Source organism: Gobio gobio, assembly GCF_949357685.1.
Source record: "Gobio gobio genome assembly, chromosome: 3".
NCBI lineage: Eukaryota > Metazoa > Chordata > Actinopteri > Cypriniformes > Gobionidae > Gobio > Gobio gobio.
Genome location: NC_137099.1, coordinates 23,788,347 through 23,811,967, shown reverse-complemented (window position 1 = coordinate 23,811,967; position 23,621 = coordinate 23,788,347). Strand labels below are relative to the sequence as shown.

The 23,621-nt window shown below is 41.5% G+C and overlaps 1 protein-coding gene across 1 annotated transcript in view; it reads left to right on the top strand.

Annotated features, from left to right (window-relative positions):
- Positions 1-13,872: 13,872 nt before the first annotated feature.
- The window catches only part of tll1 (tolloid-like 1), a 56,453-nt gene continuing 46,704 nt past the window's right edge, over positions 13,873-23,621 (top strand). The window contains exons 1-2 of the mRNA XM_079811401.1: positions 13,873-14,122; positions 15,434-15,853. Coding sequence (XP_079667527.1) covers positions 15,676-15,853 — 178 coding nt within the window. The 5' untranslated portion in view covers positions 13,873-14,122; positions 15,434-15,675. The remainder of the gene's footprint in view (positions 14,123-15,433; positions 15,854-23,621) is intronic.

Here is a 23,621-nt window from a genome sequence, read left to right as displayed (position 1 = left end):
TTCTCTGAACTGAGAGGAGCTACAGTCTTTTCGACCATTGACCTGGCCTCTGCTTACCATCAACTGTTACTGCATCCGGATAGCCGTGATATGACTGCTTTTATTACACACGATGGACTTTTCCGTTTCTGCCGGGTCCCATTTGGCCTTGCTTCAGCTCCATCAGCTTTCCAGAAGATGATGACAACCATACTAGCAGGCATACCAGGAGTACAGGCATACCTGGATGATGTGATTTGCTACGGAACCACTCAACAGCAGCATGATGCCAACCTAAGGAGGGTGCTGCATGCCCTGAACGAGGCTGGACTCAAGCTGAACATGCAGAAGTGTAAGCTCAACCAGACTTCTTTACGGTTCCTAGGCCACACCATATCCAAAGAGGGGCTTCACCCAGATCAAGATCAGATCAAAGCTGTGACCAATGCACCTGCTCCACATGACACATCCTCCCTGCGATCCTTCTTGGGTCTCGCGTCATGGTACTGTAAATTTATTCCTGACTTTTCTACTGTTGTTGAACCTCTACGGCAAACACTCAGGGAGTCTACAGAACGGAAGTTCAAATGGACTGCTGAGGCTGAGCATAGTTTTACGGACATTAAGAGACTGATTGTCGGGAGCCCCGCCCTAGCACTATACGACCCTGAACTGCCTACATATGTAACTACGGATGCCTCTGACTATGGGCTAGGGGGTGTACTTAGCCAAATTCATTCAGATACCACAGAGAGAATCGTAGCGTTTGCATCCAGAACACTTTCTCCTGCTGAAAGGAAATATTCCACTGTCGAACGTGAAGCACTGGCATGCGTTTGGGCAGTAGAAAGGTGGAGAACCTATCTATGGGGACATCACTTTGTGTTACGCACAGACCATCAAGCGCTTACTACCCTGCTCACATCCAAGGGTACTGGCCGTGCTGGACTGCGAATTGCAAGGTGGTCTGCAAGACTGCTTTGCTTTACATATGATGTCGCTTACCGCCCGGGGAAATTGAATGTGACTGCCGACTGCCTGTCCAGGCTTCCACTACCTACCACAGGAGAAGCCGAAGTTGAACCGGACATAGTAGCAACCGTTTTCAGGGAGTCTTTACATGCCATGTCATTGTCGGAGTTCACCGCCGCATGTGACACTTGTCCTGAACTGACTCAGTTGCGATGGCAAATTCAGAAAGGCTGGCCAAAATGCAGAAAGAACGTACCAAACGAGCTGGTTTCATACTTCAGTGTACGAGACGAATTGGCTGTAGACAAAACACTTGTCATGAGAGGTACAGACCGCTTGATAGTGCCTACATCACTGCGATCCAAAGTGATAGACTTGGCACACGAGGGGCACCAGGGAGTGGTGCGTACTAAACAGAGACTGCGTGAGTTGTATTGGTGGCCACAAATGGACAAATATGTACAAAGTAAGATAGCTTCATGTGTGTCATGCCAATACAGTGACAAAACAGTGAAAACGGCACCTGCACCACTTACACCCGTTGAACTGCCAGATGGGCCATGGGAAAAGGTGGCCATTGACATAACCGGTCCTTTCGAACTTGCTACATGGGACTGTCGTTACGCCATCACCCTCACAGATTACTACAGCAAATGGCCAGAAGTAGCTTTTGCCTCTACAGTCACAACAGAGGTGATTACTCGTTTTTTAGCTACAGTGTTCAGTCGTGAAGGAAATCCGACCTGCCTGGTCTCTGACAATGGATGTCAGTTTACTTCTCATGCATTTGCTAATTTTCTGAGAGAGAGAGAGATAAAGCATCTGCGCTCCAGCGTCTACTATCCTAGAGCCAATGGAGCGATTGAGAGATTTAATAGGGTGCTAAAAGAGTGTCTCCAGACTGCAGAAAGAACACACAAGCCGTGGAAACAAGCAGTGACCGAGTTCGTACAGATTTACCGTGCCACACCGCACGCTACGACAGGAGCTACTCCATTCGAGCTGCTGAGAAATAGGAAGATGCGCACTAAATTGAACATCCTTCCTGTCTCACACAAAATTGCATCACACAAACAAGTCAAAGAAACTGTGAAAAAAAATCAACAAAACAGTAAGGAGTATACAGACAGAAAGAGAGGAGCAAAAGTGCCCACCTTCCAAGTGAACGATGCTGTGCGAGTCCGGAGACCGGAACATGTCCAAAAGGGGTCATCCAAATACACAGAACCTTTGACCGTCGTAAAGAAGGTTGGACCAAGTACTTACCTTCTCAGCGATGGTCGGAAATGGAATGCCTCAAAACTGGCACGTTTCCCAAAGGAGACTCTAGCTTGTATCAGTGAGAACAACGAGACTACACTGGATGGATTCACTGTGACTGAGAATGTGCAAGTTGGGCAAGAACCAGGTCCTAGACGCATACCCAGAGTCCGAAACCCACCTCAGTGGTTAGCAGACTTTGAGAGATGATTAGGTTGCAGAACCAATGTGTGAATGATGAATAATATGTGAAAAAAAAAAAAAAAAAAAATGTTCATACTGTTCTGTATGTGAGAAAATGTCATACTGCTTTGAGGTCTGAGTTATAATAGCTAGATAAGAATAACGTAATTTCACATTAAATTTAAAGTTAGGGTACCAGGTACTATCCTTAAGGTAAGGGTTATTTTACAGCGGTTGCGGGTACTCTGGTTAAGTGACTTCCTTTAAGAAAAGGGGAAATGTTGTGTCCTGTTAATAACTGTTAGTGAAGACGGAGGGCGCTAGAGTGCACAGTGAGGTGACAGGCGGATGTTATGTGTGCAGGCGAGGAGAAGAATAAAGTTGGACAAACTGTGATACATGTCTCTCGGCTCCTTTCTACTATATCGTTACAAGATACCACAAATACTAATCTATAGGTACTCACGATTAACATGAGATTGGCAGAATCTGTGTGTGTTATGTCCCCTTTAAAGTCGACATTTTAAGTGACTATGGCATATGACACAGTGCTGCCCACAAGACTATTGCTCCTACATTACAGCTTATTTTCTATCAGTTCTTTTGTCTTTGGGTCGTTATATTTCTCACAGATTTCTGCTCGTTCTAAGTCAGATACAGATAAAGTAGCACAGTAAAGATTATATTTATATGAATGCGTTGAGAGAGCTATTGCGTGTGAATTAATCATACCTTGCAGCGTCTCTCTACTAATAGTGTAGCTGTGGGTTTTAGTTATATATGCTAGAAATGTTCAGTTTCTAAGCTATTTTATTATTAAATCACAGAACAGTGTTGACAATAAATTTCTGCGCTACTGAATGATTCTGTGTGCGGAGTTTGCACGTGAAGTGTGAGCTATGTGTGTGCGTTACAGTGCAGCATGTATTAATTTAGAATGGTAATTAACTTACGTGTACAGTAAGCTTTTTAAAACGTGCATAAAGATACATTTTGAGCATCCAGATGGTATAATCAAACATGTCTTGTAGAGTGCTTTCGGAGTATGCATTTATTTGTCATTTTAACTGTCTGACTTCAAAGATTTCTTATCCTGTTGCGCCCTCTATAGGCCATGGCCAGCAACTAGTCGACATCAAGCTTAAAGCGTCATGGCAGAGCATTATAGTCGACTAATCGTCGAGTCTGTGCAACCCCTAGTAAGAAAACGGGTCAATGAATGTTGGCGAGTGAGATTTGCATGCCGAGCCACTCCTCCCGGACATACAGGTATATAAGCTGGCCGCCAGCTCACTCATACCCATTTTCCACCAAGGCAGTTTGAGTGCTGGTTCGGAGCCAGAGCCTAGTTTCAAATCAGTTCTTTGTCTTTCGACACCCAAAGCACCAGCTCTGAACCAGGAAAAGTGGTTCTTAAGTAGCACCAAAACATTGCTGGTCTAGAAGTAAAAACCGCTTACATCAGGGGCTGGGGGCAGGTTTACCGTGACCAACAAGACGAACACAAACTTGTGACCGCCATTTTTTAAACAGCAGCTAATCGAGCTAATAGCTGCTCGATTGTAATCTCCGTCTATACAAATTACGGGAGTTGAACGAATGCGTTGGATTCGCTGTGTTTTGATGCCAATCTAGGATCACAAAACCATGTGCATCAATAGTAACGCAACGTTCGCCATTGTTGATGGAAGGCTTGTTTGAGATGTATCGCTGGCGCTGTGCAGACCAATCGCCCGTATGACATCAAAGTACAACAAGAGAATACGACTCCTTATGCTTTTGAATCGCTCTTGCGGTTTCTTTGATAACATACGCTAATTGGTCTGCGCAGTGCCCATGCATCTCGAACAAGCCTGGTGTGTTTGTGTTTCCCGCTGCCTCATGTTGCTGAAAACGATGAGACGTATATAGTGACGTAAGACCTGGCTCTGTGTTGGCTCTCTAGCATGTGGAAAGGCAAACTGGTTCTTAGAAGGCTCATCAGTTGAACCAACTCCGAGCCGGCACTAGCACTAGCTCTGAACTAGCTCCCAGGTTCATGCTGGTGGAAAAGGGGTATCATTCAGATTTTTGCTTTGGAGCCCAGTCTTTGCGCACATTGATCACTTTATTCCAATCAATTCACAAAAGAGCTTTGTTCCTGATCTAAAGAGCTTGCAAAAGGATATTTCTCTTGCAGGTGAAAGGGTGCATTCAGCGGTGAAGGGGTTAGTGGATGGTGCCCTCACTGCGAGAGCATGACCATGTTGGCATTGCAGTCGTGACTCTCCTTCTTTGCAAAGGTATGAGCCCCCTCTCCAGTCCAAAAGCAGACTAATTTTTAGCCCGAAAATCATAGGCAAATCGGTGCTCGTGCACGTGAGTGACAATCACACGGTGTGAATGATCAAAGACGCGATCAGAGAGACTCGCCGATGAGTCACAGACGCCCGTGAGATATTTGGCATGCTAAATACCTGGACCTGTCGGCGATTCAAACTCCTGCTGTGTGAAACGTGTTCTGATTGAAAAATACATCGGCGATGACCGACAGCCAATGAGAGAGCAAGATACAGGGCAGCGGGAGGTTCGGGGAGGAGTTATGGACCAGAACATCAGTGTTTTAATAGATATATTTAGTTATATCAAACAGAAACAAAGCACAAACATTTGCTTGACCAGCTGCAACAGCAGCACAGTGCAAAATTATTTATTTACCTCTCTTTGCAGAACACTATCATTGCTCGCTGTGTCTCCAACCATTTCCTCCGCCATAGTCTTTTTCTCCTTTTCGCAGCAAATCAGTGCACAGACAATTTGGATTGCAAGCTTTCTGCAGTCTATATTTTTGTAACAACTTCAATCTCGCGCGAGAACTCAGTCTGACGCACGTGTGATCTCCCGTTGTTTCCTTGTCCCTTCTCGTGTGTGTTTGGTTGAGAAAGTAGTTTGCGGACAGGACAGAGCTGTCGGCGATTCTTCCTCTTGTACAGTCATGTGATGTGAAAACCCCTGTCGTCGATCCATCGTGCAGTGTGAACACGGCAGCAACTGAATGCTACCACAGATAGTCATGCAGTGTGAATAGAGCAGTGATTCGACGAGTTTGAAAATCGTGCAGTCTGAACTCGCATAAGGCTATAAAGCACATCCTGCCCCGGCATGATACCACTGCATCTAGCTGCCCTGATACGGGTAACCTAGAGATGGAGGGAGCTGCTCTGAACTAGAAGGTGATGATCGCACCACTCCTACTCCCGAAGGAGGGCCGGGCGAAGAATATTCAGTTTCTTTTAAAAGAGTTTGTTTCTTTTTCAATACAAAATTATTCAATAAAATAGTAGTTCCCTCAGTCTATTCATGTAAAACGACATGTAAAAGGAACAGCAACTACGACTGTCTCCATGATAAGCCTTGTCCCTTCTATCCCACTGGTATGGAGGACTATTATTCTTTGCTTACGTGGGGCGCTCGGTAGGTTACAGGTATATGAGGGCAGTTGCTAAAAGGGTACACTACAGCTTGCCAGCATCTGCGTCTCCAACACTTGTAACACAGTTCAGTTGCTGTGGCGCTTGACCCCAAGGAGGGAACAGAGACGTTACTTCTCTCTTGCCACAACCCTGAACCACCCCGCTGAATGTCCTGGATCCCTGTCTCGGCTACTCAGCATAAACCTGAATGAATGAGCTGCCGGCCGTATGTCTTATATACCTGTATGTCCGGGAAATGTTGCTCGGCATGCAAATCTCATTCGCCAATATTCATTGGCCGCTTTTCTTACTACTCAGAGGTGATTGTGGCTCCCAAGTGAGACCCCAATATGTCAGTATCAATGTAACATCTCCATTCCCTCCTTCAGGGAACAAGCGTTACATCAGTAATGAGATGTTCTATGAGGGCTTGAAAATGTGTTTGACAATTTGTGCCAAAAGCCAAAGATTATTACATATGGGGCCGTTATCACGTTAAGGGAAGAAGTATTAAAAATAGAATAAAATTCCAAAATTTATTAAGAGTGTGTTCACACTTGTAGTTCGGTTTGCCTTGGTTTGTTTGGTCCGGACCAAAAAGAAAAACATTTAGTCCTGGCCTGAGTTCACATTGGCGTTTTTAACACAGAACCTAAAAATACTGAACCTAAAGGCATAGGGATCCGTTCAGAACATGATTGGTCAGCTTTTATGGCGTATATTTCAAAACTGAACTTACCGAACATCCAAAACAATGCTGCGTGCTCAGATAAATGCGCTCATTGTATGTGCGTAGCGTAGCCTACATATGATGGTATTTTGACCAGCTGAGAACTTGTGAAGAGCTTAGAAAAAGAGTCAAAACAGTAACAGGAAACCCTCCGTCTCACACAAACGAAGATCTGCTGTGAGGAAACGCGGTTTTGATGTCTGTACCGAACTACTCTGATGGGCAACATCGTGACTATGATGAGAGATGATATGACATCATGTCCTGTTTTTGGTTTGTTTACGTCCTTGGTCCCTGTTCGTTTGGAAGCGGACAGAGACCCCTATCTTGTTTGGTGCGTACCAGGGTTCGGATGGCAGCATTCACACTTATTCAAATGAACCTTACTTACAGAGCAATCGCACCAGGGTTCATTTTAATCAGACCAAACCTGCCAACTGTGAACACACCCTACGAACCAAAAAGGACCATTACATTTGTGATTACAGCCCCAAAATGGTTTGTTCCCCCTAAATGTTCAAAATATAGTTATTTATAGTTATATATTAGGGCTGTCAAAAGATTAATCGCGATTAATCGCATCCAAAATAAAAGTTTGTGTTTACATAATATATGTGTGTGTACTCTGTTAATTATTATTTATATATAAATACAAGCATGTTTATATTTAAGAAAAAAAAATTATTTTTATATATAAAACATTTATATTTATATATATTATATAAATGTATATACAGTATATATATGCAAATATTTCTTAAATATATACATGAATGTGTGTGTATTTATATATAAATAATAATTAACAGAGTACACACATATATTATGTAAACACAAACTTTTATTTTGGATGCGATTAATCGCGATTAATCTTTTGACAGCCCTAATATATATATATATATATATATATATATATATATATATATATATATATATATATATATATATATATATATATATATATATATATATATATATATATATATATATATATATACAGTGGGGAGAACAAGTATTTGATACACTGCCGATTTTGCAGGTTTTCCTACGTACGAAGCATGTAGAGGTCTGTAATATTTATCATAGGTACACTTCAACTGTGAGAGACGGAATCTAAAACCAAATCCAGAAAATCACATTGTATGATTTTTAAATAATTAAGCCAGCGCACGTCCAGGCCCGTCTGAAGTTTGCCAATGACCATCTGGATGATCCAGAGGAGGAATGGGAGAAGGTCATGTGGTCTGATGAGACAAAAATAGAGCTTTTTGGTCTAAACTCCACTCGCCGTGTTTGGAGGAAGAAGAAGGATGAGTACAACCCCAAGAACACCATCCCAAACGTGAAGCATGGAGGTGGAAACATTCTATGGGGATGCTTTTCTGCAAAGGGGACAGGACGACTGCACCATATTGAGGGGAGGATGGATGGGGCCATGTATCTGTAACGTACTGCTCTGAGACAGAAGGTAGAAGATCCAAATGCAGCTTTATTCAGAGGGTAATCCACACTCGTAGTCAACAAACAGGCAAGAGGTCATAACAGGTAATCAGTCCAATACAGCAAACAACACAGGAGAGACAGGCAAACGGGTAATCCACGGAACAGGCAAGAAATCCAAAACCAGAGACATGAAACCAGGGAAACGCTCAGAAATGCAGTGATACAACGTACAAGACGCCGTTGATGATAGAGTGAACATGGTTTATATAGGCTGGGGTAATGAGGTGATGAGACACAGGTGCAAACGATGAATGATGATGAGTCCGGGCACAAGATTATGGGTAATGTAGTTTGTGATGGAGTGACAGTCCGGGGTGGAGTGCCCTCAGGTGGTAATCAGGGGCACTCTCACTTGTGATTGTGACATAGCCCCCCCTCAAAGGAGCGGCTTCCAGACGCTCCTAAAATTGTCAACGAGGGAGGTGGAGCGGAGGCGGACCCGGGGGCGGGATGGAGGGCCAGGCCCTGGAGACTCAGGCACCGTAGAACGCCAGGAAGGAGCAGGCTGGACTGATGACCAGGGTGGCGCAGGCAGCCAGGGCGGAGCAGACGACCACCACAGCAGCGCAGACAAGGTTGAAGACCCCCACGGCGGAGCAGACAACCACCACAGCAGTGCAGACGAGGTTGAAGACCCCCACGGTGGAGCAGACGACCACCACAGCGCAGACCAGGTTGAAAACCCCCACGGCGGAGCAGACGACCACCAAAGCAGCGCAGACGGTCTTGGAGACCCCACGGCGGAGCAGATGACCACCACAGCAGTGCAGACGAGGTTGAAGACCCCCACGGTGGAGCAGGTGACCACCATAGCAGCGCAGACGGGTTTGAAGACCCCCACGGCGGAGCAGGCGACCACCATAGCAGCGCAGACGGTCTTGGAGACCCCCACAAAGGTGCAGGCTGAGCAGGTGGCCCGGTTAGAGTCCTCTCTGGACTCGTGACTGGAGGCGGAGCCCTCTCTGGACTCGTGACACGGGCCGGAGCCCTCTCTGGACTCGTGACACGGGCCGGAGCCCTCTCTGGACTCGGGACACGGGCCGGAGCCCTCTCTGGACTCGGGACACGAGCCGGAGCCCTCTCTGGACGCTAGTCAGTGGCCGGAGCCATCTCTGGACGCTGGTCAGTGGCCGGAGCCATCTCTGGACGTTGGTCAGTGGCCGGAGCCATCTCTGGACGCTGGTCAGTGGCCATAGCCATCTCTGGACGCTGGTCAGTGGCTGGAGCAGCCATCTCTGGACGCTGGTCAGTGGCGGGAGCCATCTCTGGACGCAGGTCTGTGGCGGGAGCCATCTCTGGACGCAGGTCTGTGGCGGGAGCCATCTCTGGACGCAGGTCTGTGGCTGGAGCCATCTCTGGATGCTGGTCAGTGGCTGGAGCCATCTCTGGAGGCTGGTCAGTGGCTGGAGCCATCTCTGGACGCTGGTCAGTGGCAGGAGCCATCTCTGGACGCTGGTCAGTGGCAGGAGCCATCTCTGGACGCTGGTCAGTGGCAGGAGCCATCTCTGGACGCTGGTCAGTGGCTGTGACGGGACGAGACTCTGAACTAGCAAATACTGAGGGAGTGCAGTGTTCCTCTTCTGAAACTACCATAGTGAATGCAGAACCGCTCAGTTGTAGTGCCAAGTCAATATAAAATTCTAAAGTCCAAGAAAGATTGTGCAGTGGCATAAATGAACTGAGTGGCTCAGATAGCCCTCGTCTAAAAAAAATCATTAGACATTCCGTGTCCATCGTGGAAAGGTGTGCTAGTTCAATAAAGTCTTGCACATAGTCCTCAATCGGGGATCACCCTGTCTGAGACGCATGATCTGTGCTGCTAGATTCATTGTTGGCGAAGTCTTCTGTAACGAACCGCTCTGAGACAGAAGGTAGAAGATCCAAATGCAGCTTTATTGGAGGGGTAATCCATACTCGTAGTCAACAAACAGGCAAGAGGTCATAACAGGTAATCAGTCCAATACAGCAAACAAGACAGGAGAGACAGGCAAAGGGGTAATCCACGGAACAGGCAAGAAATCCAAAACCAGAGACATGAAACCAGGGAAACGCTCAGAAATGCAGTGATACAACGTACAAGACTTCGCCGTTGATGATAGAGTGAACATGGTTTATATAGGCTGGGGTAATGGGGTAATGAGGTGATGAGACACAGGTGCAAACGATGAATGATGATGAGTCCGGGCACAGGATTATGGGTAATGTAGTTTGTGATGGAGTGACAGTCCGAGGTGGAGTGCCCTCAGGTGGTAATCAGGGGCACTCTCACTTGTGATTGTGACAGTATCGCGAGATCTTGGCCAACAACCTCCTTCCCTCAGTAAGAGCATTGCAGATGTGTCGTGGCGGAGTCTTCCAGCATGACAACGACCCGAAACACACAGCCAGGGCAACTAAGGAGTGGCTCCATAAGAAGCATCTCAAGGTCCTGGAGTGGCCTAGCCAGTCTCCAGACCTGAACCCAATAGAAAATCTTTGGATGGAGCTAAAAGTCTGTATTGCCCCGCGATAGCCCCGAAACCTGAAGGATCTGGAGAAGGTCGGTATGGAGGAGTGGGCCAAAATCCCTGATGCAGTGTGTATTCTGATGTATCAAATACTTATGTCATGCAAAAAAATGGCATTGATTCAACAAGGTGCTGAAAGCTTTCTTTAGAAATGTTAGCCCATATTGATAGGATAGCATCTTGCAGTTGATGGAGATTTGTGGGATGCACATCCAGGGCATGAAGCTCCCGTTCCACCACATCCCAAAGATGCTCTATTGGGTTGAGATCTGGTGACTGTGGGGGCCATTTTAGTACAGTGAACTCATTGTCATGTTCAAGAAACCAATTTGACATGATTTGAGCTTTGTGACATGGTGCATTATCCTGCTGGAAGTAGCCATCAGAGGATGGGTACATGGTGGTCATAAAGGGATGGACATGGTCAGAAACAATGCTCAGGTAGACATTGGCATTTAAACAATGCCCAATTGGCACTAAGGGGCCTAAAGTGTGCCAAGAAAACATCCCCCACACCATTACACCACCACCACCACCAGCCTGCACAGTGGTAACAAGGCATGATGGATCTATGTTCTCATTCTGTTTACGCCAAATTCTGACTCTACCATCTGAATGTCTCTGACAGAAATCGAGACTCAACAGACCAGGCAACATTTTTCCAGTCTTTAACTGTCCAATTTTGGTGAGCTCGTGCAAATTGTAGCCTCTTTTTCCTATTTGTAGTGGAGATGAGTGGTACCCGGTGGGGTCTTCTGCTGTTGTAGCACATCTGCCTCAAGGTTGTGCGTGTTGTGGCTTCACAAATGCTTTGCTGCATACCTCGGTTGTAACGAGTGGTTATTTCAGTCAAAGTTGCTCTTCTATCAGCTTGAATCAGTCGGCCCATTCTCGCATACTGGATGTTTTTCCCTTTTCACACCATTCTTTGTAAACCCTAGAAATGGTTGTGCGTGAAAATCCCATTAACTGAGCAGATTGTGAAATACTCAGACCGGCCCGTCTGGCACCAACAACCATGCCACGCTCAAAATTGCTTAAATCACCTTTCTTTCCCATTCTGACATTCAGTTTGGAGTTCAGGAGATTGTCTTGACCAGGACCACACCCCTAAATGCATTGAAGCAACTGCCATGTGATTGGTTGATTAGATAATTGCATTAATGAGAAATTGAACACGTGTTCCTAATAATCCTTTAGGTGAGTGTATATTTATAAATCTAACAATATCACTGGCAAGAGTGTGTAATGACCATATATCCAGCATGGTTCTTGTGAATGTGATTTTTACTTTAATATAAAGACGTTGCAAAGAGTAAGGAAATCAAAAATTATTTTTAGTTCAGTTAACATGCATTAATCTCTTACCATATATATCTTTTGTAACTCTTCTGTTTCAATTGCTCCTAAAACTGTTGCTCTGTTTGTTTAATTAGAGCAATTACGAGTATGAATGTTTTCTATATTATATAAACTCATGTTTGAAGTCCATGCTAGGGCTCAACCAGAATCAAAGACAAGTCACACTGCAGCTTATGTCAGTCAATCTGACAGCTCCATGCTAATCACCTCTTTATTTAATTATTTGTCTCACTTGTGTCTCCATCCCAATGAACACTGGATTGCTGCTGAGGTTACTGTGGATCAGATGTCATTCATTAAAGTCCTGGGAAAGATTCCTCTGATTAGTGCTGAAGTACTGTTCGTGTAAGAACTGTGTTTAGATTCCAGTAGAGTTATTCAAACATTTTGTGAGATTTAAGAGCTTAAAGCCTAATTTTCTCCTAGCATGTGACAGATTTACCTTGTTTCCTGTATGTGTCATTTCTATGGAGTGGAATCTCCAAATCAATGAATTTTTTACACCTTAACTGGTCACATATGATTGTTCTAAGTGGTGTATTTAGACTAGTCAGATGTGGTGATTTCCATAAATGCTCATGATAGTACCACATTCTTTAAAAGGCTGAGTTGATGGGCACCTTTAATTAGGTTATTAATTTTAATGGGAAATGTCTCATCAAATGCAATATTTAGCAGCTGACATGCACTGGGCAGAAACGTGCTTGAGTGTCATTATGAAATCACTACATTACACGCATGTGGGCATGCAATGGTTTAAAGGGGACATCGCTCAGGCGCAATAGTTTTAATATGGCGGATGATATTAGGTAAACCCTAACCCTACACCTAAAATGTTTTAGTTTTTATTACATCGCTTTTATGTAAACATGTTTTTTCTTGGCTGATTTATGAGCATTTCGAATAATAAAGACAATATCACATGATTTTCAACATGCTTCACTATATTTGTGAGGACATTTTCAAAAATTCGGCCATCACACGTATAGGCAAACCCATACACAAATGTTTACGTAGATATCTATTGGTAAATACGGACAAAACTTAATTTATCCTTATCTTTCATAATGTAATATAGTTTTAGTCAAATCAACCCGATCATATAGTCATACATTTCTTCTGCTCCATTATTTCAGAAACATATTCTTACTTTTTATGACATTCATATTTTTCAAATTTGTTTTCATTTATATAATCTGGTTTTTGATATTTGTTGTCATAATTATACTGTTTTTATTATCTTTGGCGTAGTCATATAAATGTATGTATGTTAATTTCCTTTTTATTTTTCTCTTCTTTTAATTACAATGAAATGTTTAGGTGGATCTAATTATATTTTTATCCCCTACCTCTAACCTCATACAAACCTTTCTGCATGTTTTAAGGGGACTTTCCATAGACATAATGATTTTTATACTGTACAATCTGTATCTTCTATCCCCTAAACCTACAGAAAAAAACATCACTAAGTATAATTACATTTTTCCTCATGGGGACCAAAAAATATCCCCACAAGGGCATGGAATTTGGATATTGCTGTCTTTGTGAGGACATTTTATCCCCATAATTTAGGATTTACCTGATCCACACACAATAATACTCTAGCATGCACTCAAACATACTGAAAAAGCTTCAGAGTATGTACCCTTATCAAAGGAGATTCCCTTCCTGTCAAAAACATCTTTGCACTGCCTTGTTTACTACCTGCTCTCTCTGACTTCTTGTCAGGATGCACAAATGGCCTGTAGCCAATCATGCATGCTGTAGTCATTTTAACCACAATAAAGCTCGTTTACAAACACTATAGTGCTCTTGTCGTGCAATGCATGAGTGTGTGCAGGAGTTTTATGCCAAGTGAAGCATGGATTGATGGCGTGACGTCAACACACAGTTACCTTGCCGTGAGGGAGGGGGGAACTAATCTGTGTGTATGTGTGTGTCAGGAGAGAGGGAGAGAGACGCGTTAATCTCCAGGGAAATGGGCACGTTTGGAATAAGCGGTACCAGTCAGCAAGCTCACTCTAATATTCCAATGGCTGTGGGAGAAGTGTTTCCAGAGAGAGAGAGGGAGGGAGAGAGAGAAAGAGAGAGAGAGGGGGAATATGAGGGCAGTACTCAGGATGAGCCTGCGCTTTGAGGCTGTAAAACATTAGACCCTGAGGGCATTCTCTGAGGTAAGCTCCTCCGTCTCTCTCATATTTTAACAAGGTTTGACGCCACAGTGTTAAACTACGGCGCGTCTATTCTTTATGTTTGTAAAGTAGCGCGCGATAAAGACTGGAGTCTTCGCGCTCCTCCATAGGCTATACTTGGACGCTCGGCGCGCTCTGTTCTGTCAGATAACGACGATTGCGCTTAAATCGTACCGGCTTCGCAGTGAACTCTCCTGAGGTAAATAGGCGTTAGGACAACGGGCCCCTGGTCTAGAATGGATAAACGAGCTCAAAGCCCATGAGACCTCTCGGCGTTTTGACAGTCACTTAATATAAGTCAGAGAAGTTTATACATTCTGCATGAGATGTGTTTAATGGACGAAATACATAATATATATCAGCTATAACCTGCTCACTTATTTCCTCTAGTATAGCTTCCTTGTTTCAACTGGCTGCAGCTATTTTGAGGTCCACACTGACCAAATTAAAGCAGCCTCACGCAGCAAATTACACACTGAGAAACTGTTTTTAGTTCTTCAGAGACGTGTGTGACACACACACACACACACAGAGACGTGTGTGACACACACACACACACACACACACACACACACACACACACACACACACACACACACACACACACACACACACACACACACACAGACAGAGAGAGAGAGAGGGAGAGAGGGAGAGAGACCTACTTTATGAGGGGAGTTAAACAGGTTTGTTAAATGTCACACCACAGCCGCTTTTACTGTCACCTCCTAATAAAGCAACTATTGTATTTATAACAGTTTTTAAATACGATCTCACCTACATGGAACTTGCGTTACATCCTGAAGTTTTGTATAGGCGACGGAAAAAACAGTGCATGTGCCGGAACATTGCGCAAATTTTAGTGAACGTGTGACTTTTACAGCTACCGGCTCGTTTTGGGTGAAATCGGTTGCCTTTGTTAAAGTAGCCTAAACCAGATAGTTTCCTGCGTTTATAATGCACGAAATATATATGCATGTCTGTTGTTTAAGTAAGTTTCTGATAGTGTGTAAAATCTATCTATCTATCTATCTATCTATCTATCTATCTATCTATCTATCTATCTATCTATCTATCTATCTATCTATCTATCTATCTATCTATCTATCTATCTATCTATCTATCTATCAAGGTTTTTTACTGTATGGGGATGGTGGAAGGTTCATTTAAATATGTTAAACATCTTCATTTAAATAATAATTTAAATGTGCATCATGCCTCACCCTCTGCCTCCAGTGTCTTTGCTTGTTTCATTTAAAGACTGACTTTCATTGCCTCTCTCTCTCTCTTCAGGAAACCCGACTGTGAAAGAGAAAAGAAAAGTGAGCTGGTATCTGCCGTAGTTGTAGAGATTCATGCATTGGGCGTCCAGCTGATATGCCGCGACACTGACGGTCCTGCCCCGTCTGTCGAACCGGACCAATGATGATAATGAACACCACGATGATGTCCACACGGCGCGTGTAGCGCTCAATTCACCACTACCGGACTCTTACGAGACACTCCACTTTGATCTGCGCTCATTCAAACTTCAGATGGACTACCTGCACTCTGCACTGACCAGTAAAATGAATTGGATCACGCTACTGCTGGCCGGCTTGACTTTTTGGGGCAAAGTGTCCGTGCACAACTGTTTAGATTATGATGACAGTTATGATTATTATGAAGAGGAGAAAACAGAGACGATAGACTACAAGGATCCCTGCAAAGCCGGTAAGACGCTTTTCTGCAATTTGTCCTAGCTTTTGATGTGTTAACACTTTTTGAGAGGTGATAAAAGGATAAAGCGTGAACACCCTATTTGCGTTTCAAACGATGCTGCATAGTGATAAACGCATGAGTTGTTGTGCATGTTATTCCCAAACTTTAGTTGTTGTTTTTTCCTTTACGCGTATGGATCCATGCGAGTCCTCTACAAGAGCATCAGCGACGCCTCTTTTTTATAAATTTTTTTTCTTTTTTTGACGTAGAAATATCTCTCACAAGCCTCACACGACCCCTCCTCCCCCGCTGATATTATCTAGCCCGCTTTAACTCGGTTTCTCCCGGGATGATCCCGCGGCTCGCGAGGCCACGTGCGCTTCGCTGTCATAAACCCGTGCTATCCGCGCGCACGTTTGTCCGTGCAGGTAGCGCGCGGCTGCACGATTTATAATATCTTATGTAATTATTGTATCAATTTAGAGAATGTGAAACTGAGTTCACTCAGTCCATCTGTACCTATATTTCTCCTGCTGACAGCTGGCATGCTAAACTTATTGACGACTGTTATTGCAATTATGCTTTTACGTTGTGCGTAATTATTATTGCATTTTACATTTATGTATTATAATGATTACAGATTTGGTGGTATCGATATCTATCGATATTTTTTTCGAGTAAAACTGTAAAGATGCACAGACACACTCAAGGGACAGTGTCTGTATGTATAGCCTATAGAGTCTATTTAAGGGGTGGCATTTGTATCTTTATGTTGACACATCTTCATACAGATTATCATAAGGCCAGTAATATGATTTATTTTTCACCCTGTTCTCTTTTGGATGTGTAAGTAAACTCCACCTAAGACAGAGCAGATGTTTAAATGCAGTTTCATATTGTGAAATTGCTCTGTTGTTCCGTCTCTCCAATGCAAACACACAGATTCACTCACAAATCTTCATCTCCACATTCTCTCTCTTGTGCGTTTTCCTTTGTGTATATATCATGTTTACTCAGGAACTATAAATCTGAACATTTGTTTCTCCGCTGCTATGTGTTTGCATTGTTTCCAGGCCTTCATGAGACAGATGCATGCACAGGGCATACATACTGTACGCACAAGTAATATGGATTACCGATGAGAATGAAAAAAAAAAAAACGAAAACATCTCAGTGTTTTTTAGATGGGATTGCAAGAGTGTTTGTTGGCGTGCAATGTGTGTATGTTTGGATTAGTGTGTCTATGTTTGGGTGTATGCGTGTAGGAGCATGACTGTTTGGCAGTTACAGGGAGGACCTCTGTTTTTCCAAACTGTGAAATATTCAGCCTAGAAATTTGACAGGCTCGTTGATAGCAGTACTACAGGGAAAGGGTGGACAACATCATCACATAACCTTTAAGCACATACATAAATAAATAGACTTAGAAAAACACTCTTAATCTCTATTGCACACACTTCTGTCAGATTTATGTCACATATTCAGGCATATCTTAATTCATATTGTTAGTATTAGTAAATAGCAGCCTGTACCATTAACACGTACCCGGCTAAAGATGACGGAATATCCTACTCAGGATAATATTTCAGAAAGGGTTAATGTGCTATCCCACCAAGCTACCATTAATGTTCAATCTACTTAAGAGTGCTCCAACACTTCATGATGTTAGTATTAAAATTAACGTTTTTTTTTTTAACAGTTGTAATTTATAAACTGCAACTTTATATGTAATAGCTACAGTCATTAGTGGAAAAGTTTGCGTTACAGTGCTTAAAGATCTTTGCATCACACCAGGTGAAATGCTGACCGTCCAAAACCTGTCCAGGTCATTGAGCGTGTTCGATCCAGTTCTCCCTAATGCTAACGTTAGCCACTCTCTTAGCTGATGGAGCATTTTACCGACGCGTTCGCAGTGTAGCCTTGCATTAGCATATCTGCGCTGTGCTGGTGTTTTAGCAGAAATAGCCATGCTAATTAAATGCAAGGTGTCAATGGGGGGAGCTGCTGTGCCTTTCAGATGAATGGACCCAAATTTAGTTTAATTGTTTGCAGGCTTACTGTGTTAAACCTTGGTCAGAGGTATTTGATATAACACACACACAGTTTTGATTAACTACCTTTTTCTCGTTTACATTTGTTTTTCTTGATATAAGCTCATTGTAATTAGGCCTGACCAATAAAATACATGTTTTGGCATTTGCAGATATAAATTAAGACATTATTTGCTTCCTTTATTAACTTTATGGAAGGGTTTGGTGTCGCAAGTTGGTTTGGTTAAGTTAATTTTCAGAAATTTCAGCCAAAGGGTTGCAAAACCTGAAACACATGAACATTGACTTTTGTATGTTCAAGGTGTACCACCTTCATGAGTTCCTATTAATGGTTGACATAACAGAAGACTATTAGCTCCATTAATGAGGTAAGTGCATTGTTTAGGACTGTTTACAGAAACCAGGAGCTCTATTGGTTTCAATAGGTCACTAAAGGGCTAGTTACATTATACAGTCATTAGGTGATGTTATCTGTTTCTGTTATCTTAAGACATTGTAAACCTAACGACACTGTTGCTACAGAATAACCAATCTTTTCTGATTATGCAAATTTAGCCCACGCCTCCTTGTTTAGCCAAGAGAAACATAAACAAACCCGAGGGAGTTTACTGGGAGTGTATGCGGACAGGCTTAGCTTAAGGGGCAAACACGCAGAAAAGAAAGCTGCTGTGCGTTTGTATATTTCTCTCAGAGTCAGTCAACAAAGCTTTATTGGCATTATTGTCAGCATTTGCGATATTGCTAAAGTGTCTACACAATACTAGTAGTGAAAAATGCAATACAGAAAATAAATAAAATCAGGTAAATAATAGAAATGCACCGATTGCAATTTTCTTTCTAAGAAGTATTATTGACTGCATATACAAACAAAATCTACTGTTCTTGAATGCAATTTTTTTTAAAGTCAGAAGTAAAATAAGAACTAATAAACAAATTGCAAACAACATCATACATAAATGCAATAGAATAAAGAGAGATATGAAATAAACACAATTTAAAAAAATTCAGGTGGGTCTAAAAATATATTCAATACTACAGAAATGAAAGTAATCAAATGTAAAATAACACTATTTTATATATTAATGCTTATAATTAAAGTCACAAAAGTTGTGATTTTCTTTGTCTTTTGTTCTTTGATTAACATGACAGACAGCAGCAAGAAAATTAGACTGCTGTCACTTTAAGAGTTTATGCACGGATCCAATATAATGTTACACAACATGCGTTATCTTTATTAACTATTTACGTTTCAAAACTGACTGTTTAACTAAATATATTCGCCAATATGGGCATTTTGGCATAATTTTGTGTGTATTTGACCGTTTAAGCGCAGTAAGACACTCATTTTGGTACTTGCGACTCACAAGCTGTTTGAGAGGGGGCTTTATGTGCGCCCCACTTATATAGTAGATCAGCGGTGTGCACGCTTTTGGTGTGAGCGCGAAACCTGCCAGAATTAGTAAAATTATGCACAGTACAAGCACAATTTAATTTAACGGAGCGAATAAGAGGGTGAGTGAGAGGAGGCGGGTGTGTGTCACTTCGCCGTCGGATACGAGAGAGCGATTTACTCTCTATAAATTATATGTAAGTGTGAACTCGTGAAATACAATAAATGGTATATACGAAAAAAATGAATAATGGATCGCCCATCAAAGTACACAACACCCACTAAAACTCTATACTATAGCCTACTAATACCCTCTTTTTCCCCTTTATATTGTTCACTTTAAATGTTTGCTGCTCCTCTCAGATACTTTCTGCACTTCATTCCTCACTATTTCTTCATTGGCTACACATTTATTTTTTCCCATTAGCTTTATAGAGGGCAGTACTTGATTTTGTGGAGTTGTAGTTTATAGTAGTTTATTGTAGTCTGGTGAACATGGCTGAGAACTACTTCTAGCGATGATGACACACAAAAATACTAACTTGACAATGGCGAGTCGTTTGAGAAAATGTAATGAATAAAGCAAATTATGCGTGAAATATTATCTGTGACAAACACATGAAGAAGGATATATTTTTCTGAATATAATATTTTTCTTGGCTTAATACAAGTAGTTTTGGTGAAAAATCTTAGACTTTTTAACTGCGGTAAAAGTTGTTAAAAGATACACATCATGGCAGATGTTTTCTTTAGGAGAGAGATGAATGTCTTTAATTTGATTCTCTCACATCTCTGACATATATTTTCAACTTTATCCACATACATAGTCACATATAGGGTAATATATACTATATAGCTTATCTCAACTGCTTGATATCTTGTATTGTTGCAAAATGTAAGCTATAGTGGCCAGTTCTAATCTAAAAAATGTGACTTTAATGGGATAGTTCAGCCATAAATAAATACACACTTGAGTTGTTCTAAACCTCTATGAATTTCTTTCTTCTGCTGAACACAAAAATATATATTTTGAAGAATGTTGGTAACCAAACAGTTGATGGGCCCCATTGACTTCCATTTGTTTACCCATATTCTTAAAAAAATATATTTTTGTATTCAGCAGTAGAAATAAATTCATGCAGGTTTCGAACAACTTTAGGTTGAGTAAATTATGACAAAATTTTTCAAGATTTTTAGACAAAAAAATCTTGATTTTTCAAGCTGATTTGATTATGAAGAGCACTATATAAATATATTTGACTTGATTTGACATGAGCGTGTTATCATCTTGCCAGTTTTACAAATCATCTTATTACAGTGTAACCCCTTATAAAACCATTTTGAGTAACACGGTTTCATTTACTAACCAAAGCCAATTTGTCCCCACTTTATAGTAGGTGGCCTTAACTACTATGTACTTACATAAAAAAATAAGGACAATGCACTTATTGTGTTCATATTGTATTGCAAAACACCTTTGCTGATATTGAGGTGGTATACGGTTAAAGTTAGGGGCCGGTATGGTGGTATGGGTAAGTTTAAGGGTACGGTTAGGTGTAAAGGAAGGCTCAATAGTGTAATAATAGATGTAACTACAGAAATTAATTACAGATGTAATTACATGCAGGTATTTTTAAAAATGTTAGTACAATGTAAAAACATGTATGTACACAATAAATGCATTGTATCAAATGATTAATTAAAATTTAGTTAGTACATAGTAGTTAAGGCCACCTAATATAAAGTGCGTCCGCCAATTTTTATCCACATTTGGTGCTTGGTATTAATTTTGGACTCTGCACACAGACAGTGTACTAATGGAACAGCTGGTCATGTTAATGTGTGGGAGGGAGTCGTGTCAGTCTGACAGTAGTCTGGTTTCTTATTTAATCTTTGAGTCTGTGTAACTGTGATTATTTTATATTACAGTACATGGTGCAGCTGGCGCTGGGTGAAATTCCACCTCTACATGTGTGTCAGATTCATGGCCATCTGTTTACATATTGCTTATGACCTTGTATGTGTGTATGTACAGTGGAAATGACTCTGTGTGGTTGATCATCTTGCTGCTGTTGTTCTTGGGAAAACAGAATGTGAATATTTGGCCGTGTGCTTATCTCATGCCATTAGAGTGCACTAAACACATTTCCATCTCTTTGTACACTGATTTCCCTCACTGTGTGTGTATGTGCGCGTGTGTGTGACGAATGTGGGAGCCCACTTCATTCAGGCACTTATCTCTTCCTGGTAGCCTGCATCCTGCCACTTAGCTTGAGAAGAATCTCTCTCATACACACACACACGCACCTTCATTCATGCCCCTTACAAAAGAGGGGTTTTGTCATAAAACTGTGCACACAGCAAAAAAGAGAGAGTGAGTGACAAGGAAAAAAACTTTCACTTGCAGTTGTATTGTGGGTATTTGCAGCGCAAAAGTTTATGTATAGAGTTGTGTGGACAAATATTCTGAATTTGATTTTACACCAACAGATTGACTCAGTATTGAATGTAAAGCACATCACACATGACATCAGCCTGCCTTCACATGTCTCGACACACTCGCATTAAAATTCAAAGCTTTCAAGACCTCATCAGACTGCTCTTGGCTCTTTGACTGCATTTACTTCTACTTTTCTCTGAATTCAGCCTGTCATAATCAGAGTAGAGAGGTTGTTTGAATGTGTGTGAAATGGAGATGGTCAGTGGAGTCGTGTTTAATAAAGGAGGATTTTCCAGGAGCACTCTGGCCGGACAGCCAGCTTCCGAAAATTCCCAAAAATTCCAGCGTCAGCACTCTGTTTCACCATGGACTGTTTGTTTTGGAGCAGGGAAACATGAGTCAGCGATCCGCACATTTCCTCCTAGAATGTGTTTCGCTAATTAAACAATTATGGCTTTACACATCCTAACGTGTGAAAAGGTACTTTGATGCTCTGACGGTAGCACTGACTGAAGTTTGTCTGTCTGAGTGTGATGACAGTGATTGCTGTTGTTTAAGTGATCTTTCCCAGACCAGTACTAACATTAGCTTTGGACAATCACGAGTAGTCATTGATAAACACAGATACAAATTGGCTCCAGAATATGCACATTTTCAATATTCAATCGCTGCACTTATAAGCCTCGTTGTTATTCGCCATTTTGACCAAACAACCTACTGAACTGACTGTGACATACAAATCTTCTTCTTTCTTTTTTTTTGGCAAATCCCCAAAAAGGTAAAAAGGTATTGCTATGGTACGTTCTGTTCCTAAAACCAGCCAGTAATCTCTGAAAAATGCAAGCGCTGGATCAGACTCTGTGGTAGACCGCATGAACAACTAAACTTGCAAAATTTGAATGATAGTTCAAAAGCAAAAATCTCTGTTTGCAGAAAGAAAAGGAATAGTAGAATACAGTATTGTGGATGTTTTTATAAAAGTGAATAATTGATTTAAATGGTGTTGGTCATTCTACAGGACATTTACTTTTATTAATTTTATACCTCTGTGATTTGTTTTCTCTATTATATACAAAGACATGATCCACTGTAACCCAGGGGCGATTCTAGGATTTTCATTTTAGGGGGGCTCAGCCCTCAGTGAGGGTATGAAAAAAAATGGTAACACTTTAGTTTAGGGTCCAATTCTCACTATTAACTAGTAGCTTATTAGGATGCATATTAGGATGTTGGCTGTTTATTATTACTTATAAAGCAACTAGTAATGCCTTATTCTGCATGACCATAGTGTACATCCCTTAAGTTAGGGGGGTTCTGGGGCTTGCTCCCCCGAGAAAATTTTGATTTCTATGATCTACATATGTGCATTTTAAGATATTCTGAACGGCAAAAATTAGATAACAGATCTAATTGCAGATATGACTGATAAAGTTCGTCAGTGAAGACAGTAAACATATGTTTAACGGATATTTATGTTTTTTTAATAATTTCCACAATACATGTTAATTTACTGAAGCCTACCAGGAAAGGTAACTAAATGTATTAAATTAATTCACAATATGCACACATTCATTACTAATATTAGGCTGAAAAAAGCTGAACTGTTTTATTTACTGAGAGCTACAAATGGAATTATTAAATTTACAATATGCACACATTCATTACTATTATTCATTACACATATGCCTAATCTGAAGAAAATGGCTTTGTTAATATTTCTTGTTTGTTAATTATATTATAAATGACATTACATAGGCCTATTTCAATTCAAAATGGCGAAATTAGACACAAGTTTATTCATTTGCCTGAATATTTTTGTCATTTGTTTAACATTTCTGACTTAAAGAAGCAGCTGTCAAATATGAAATGTTTAGTTTAGCTACTTGCATATCTCTCACT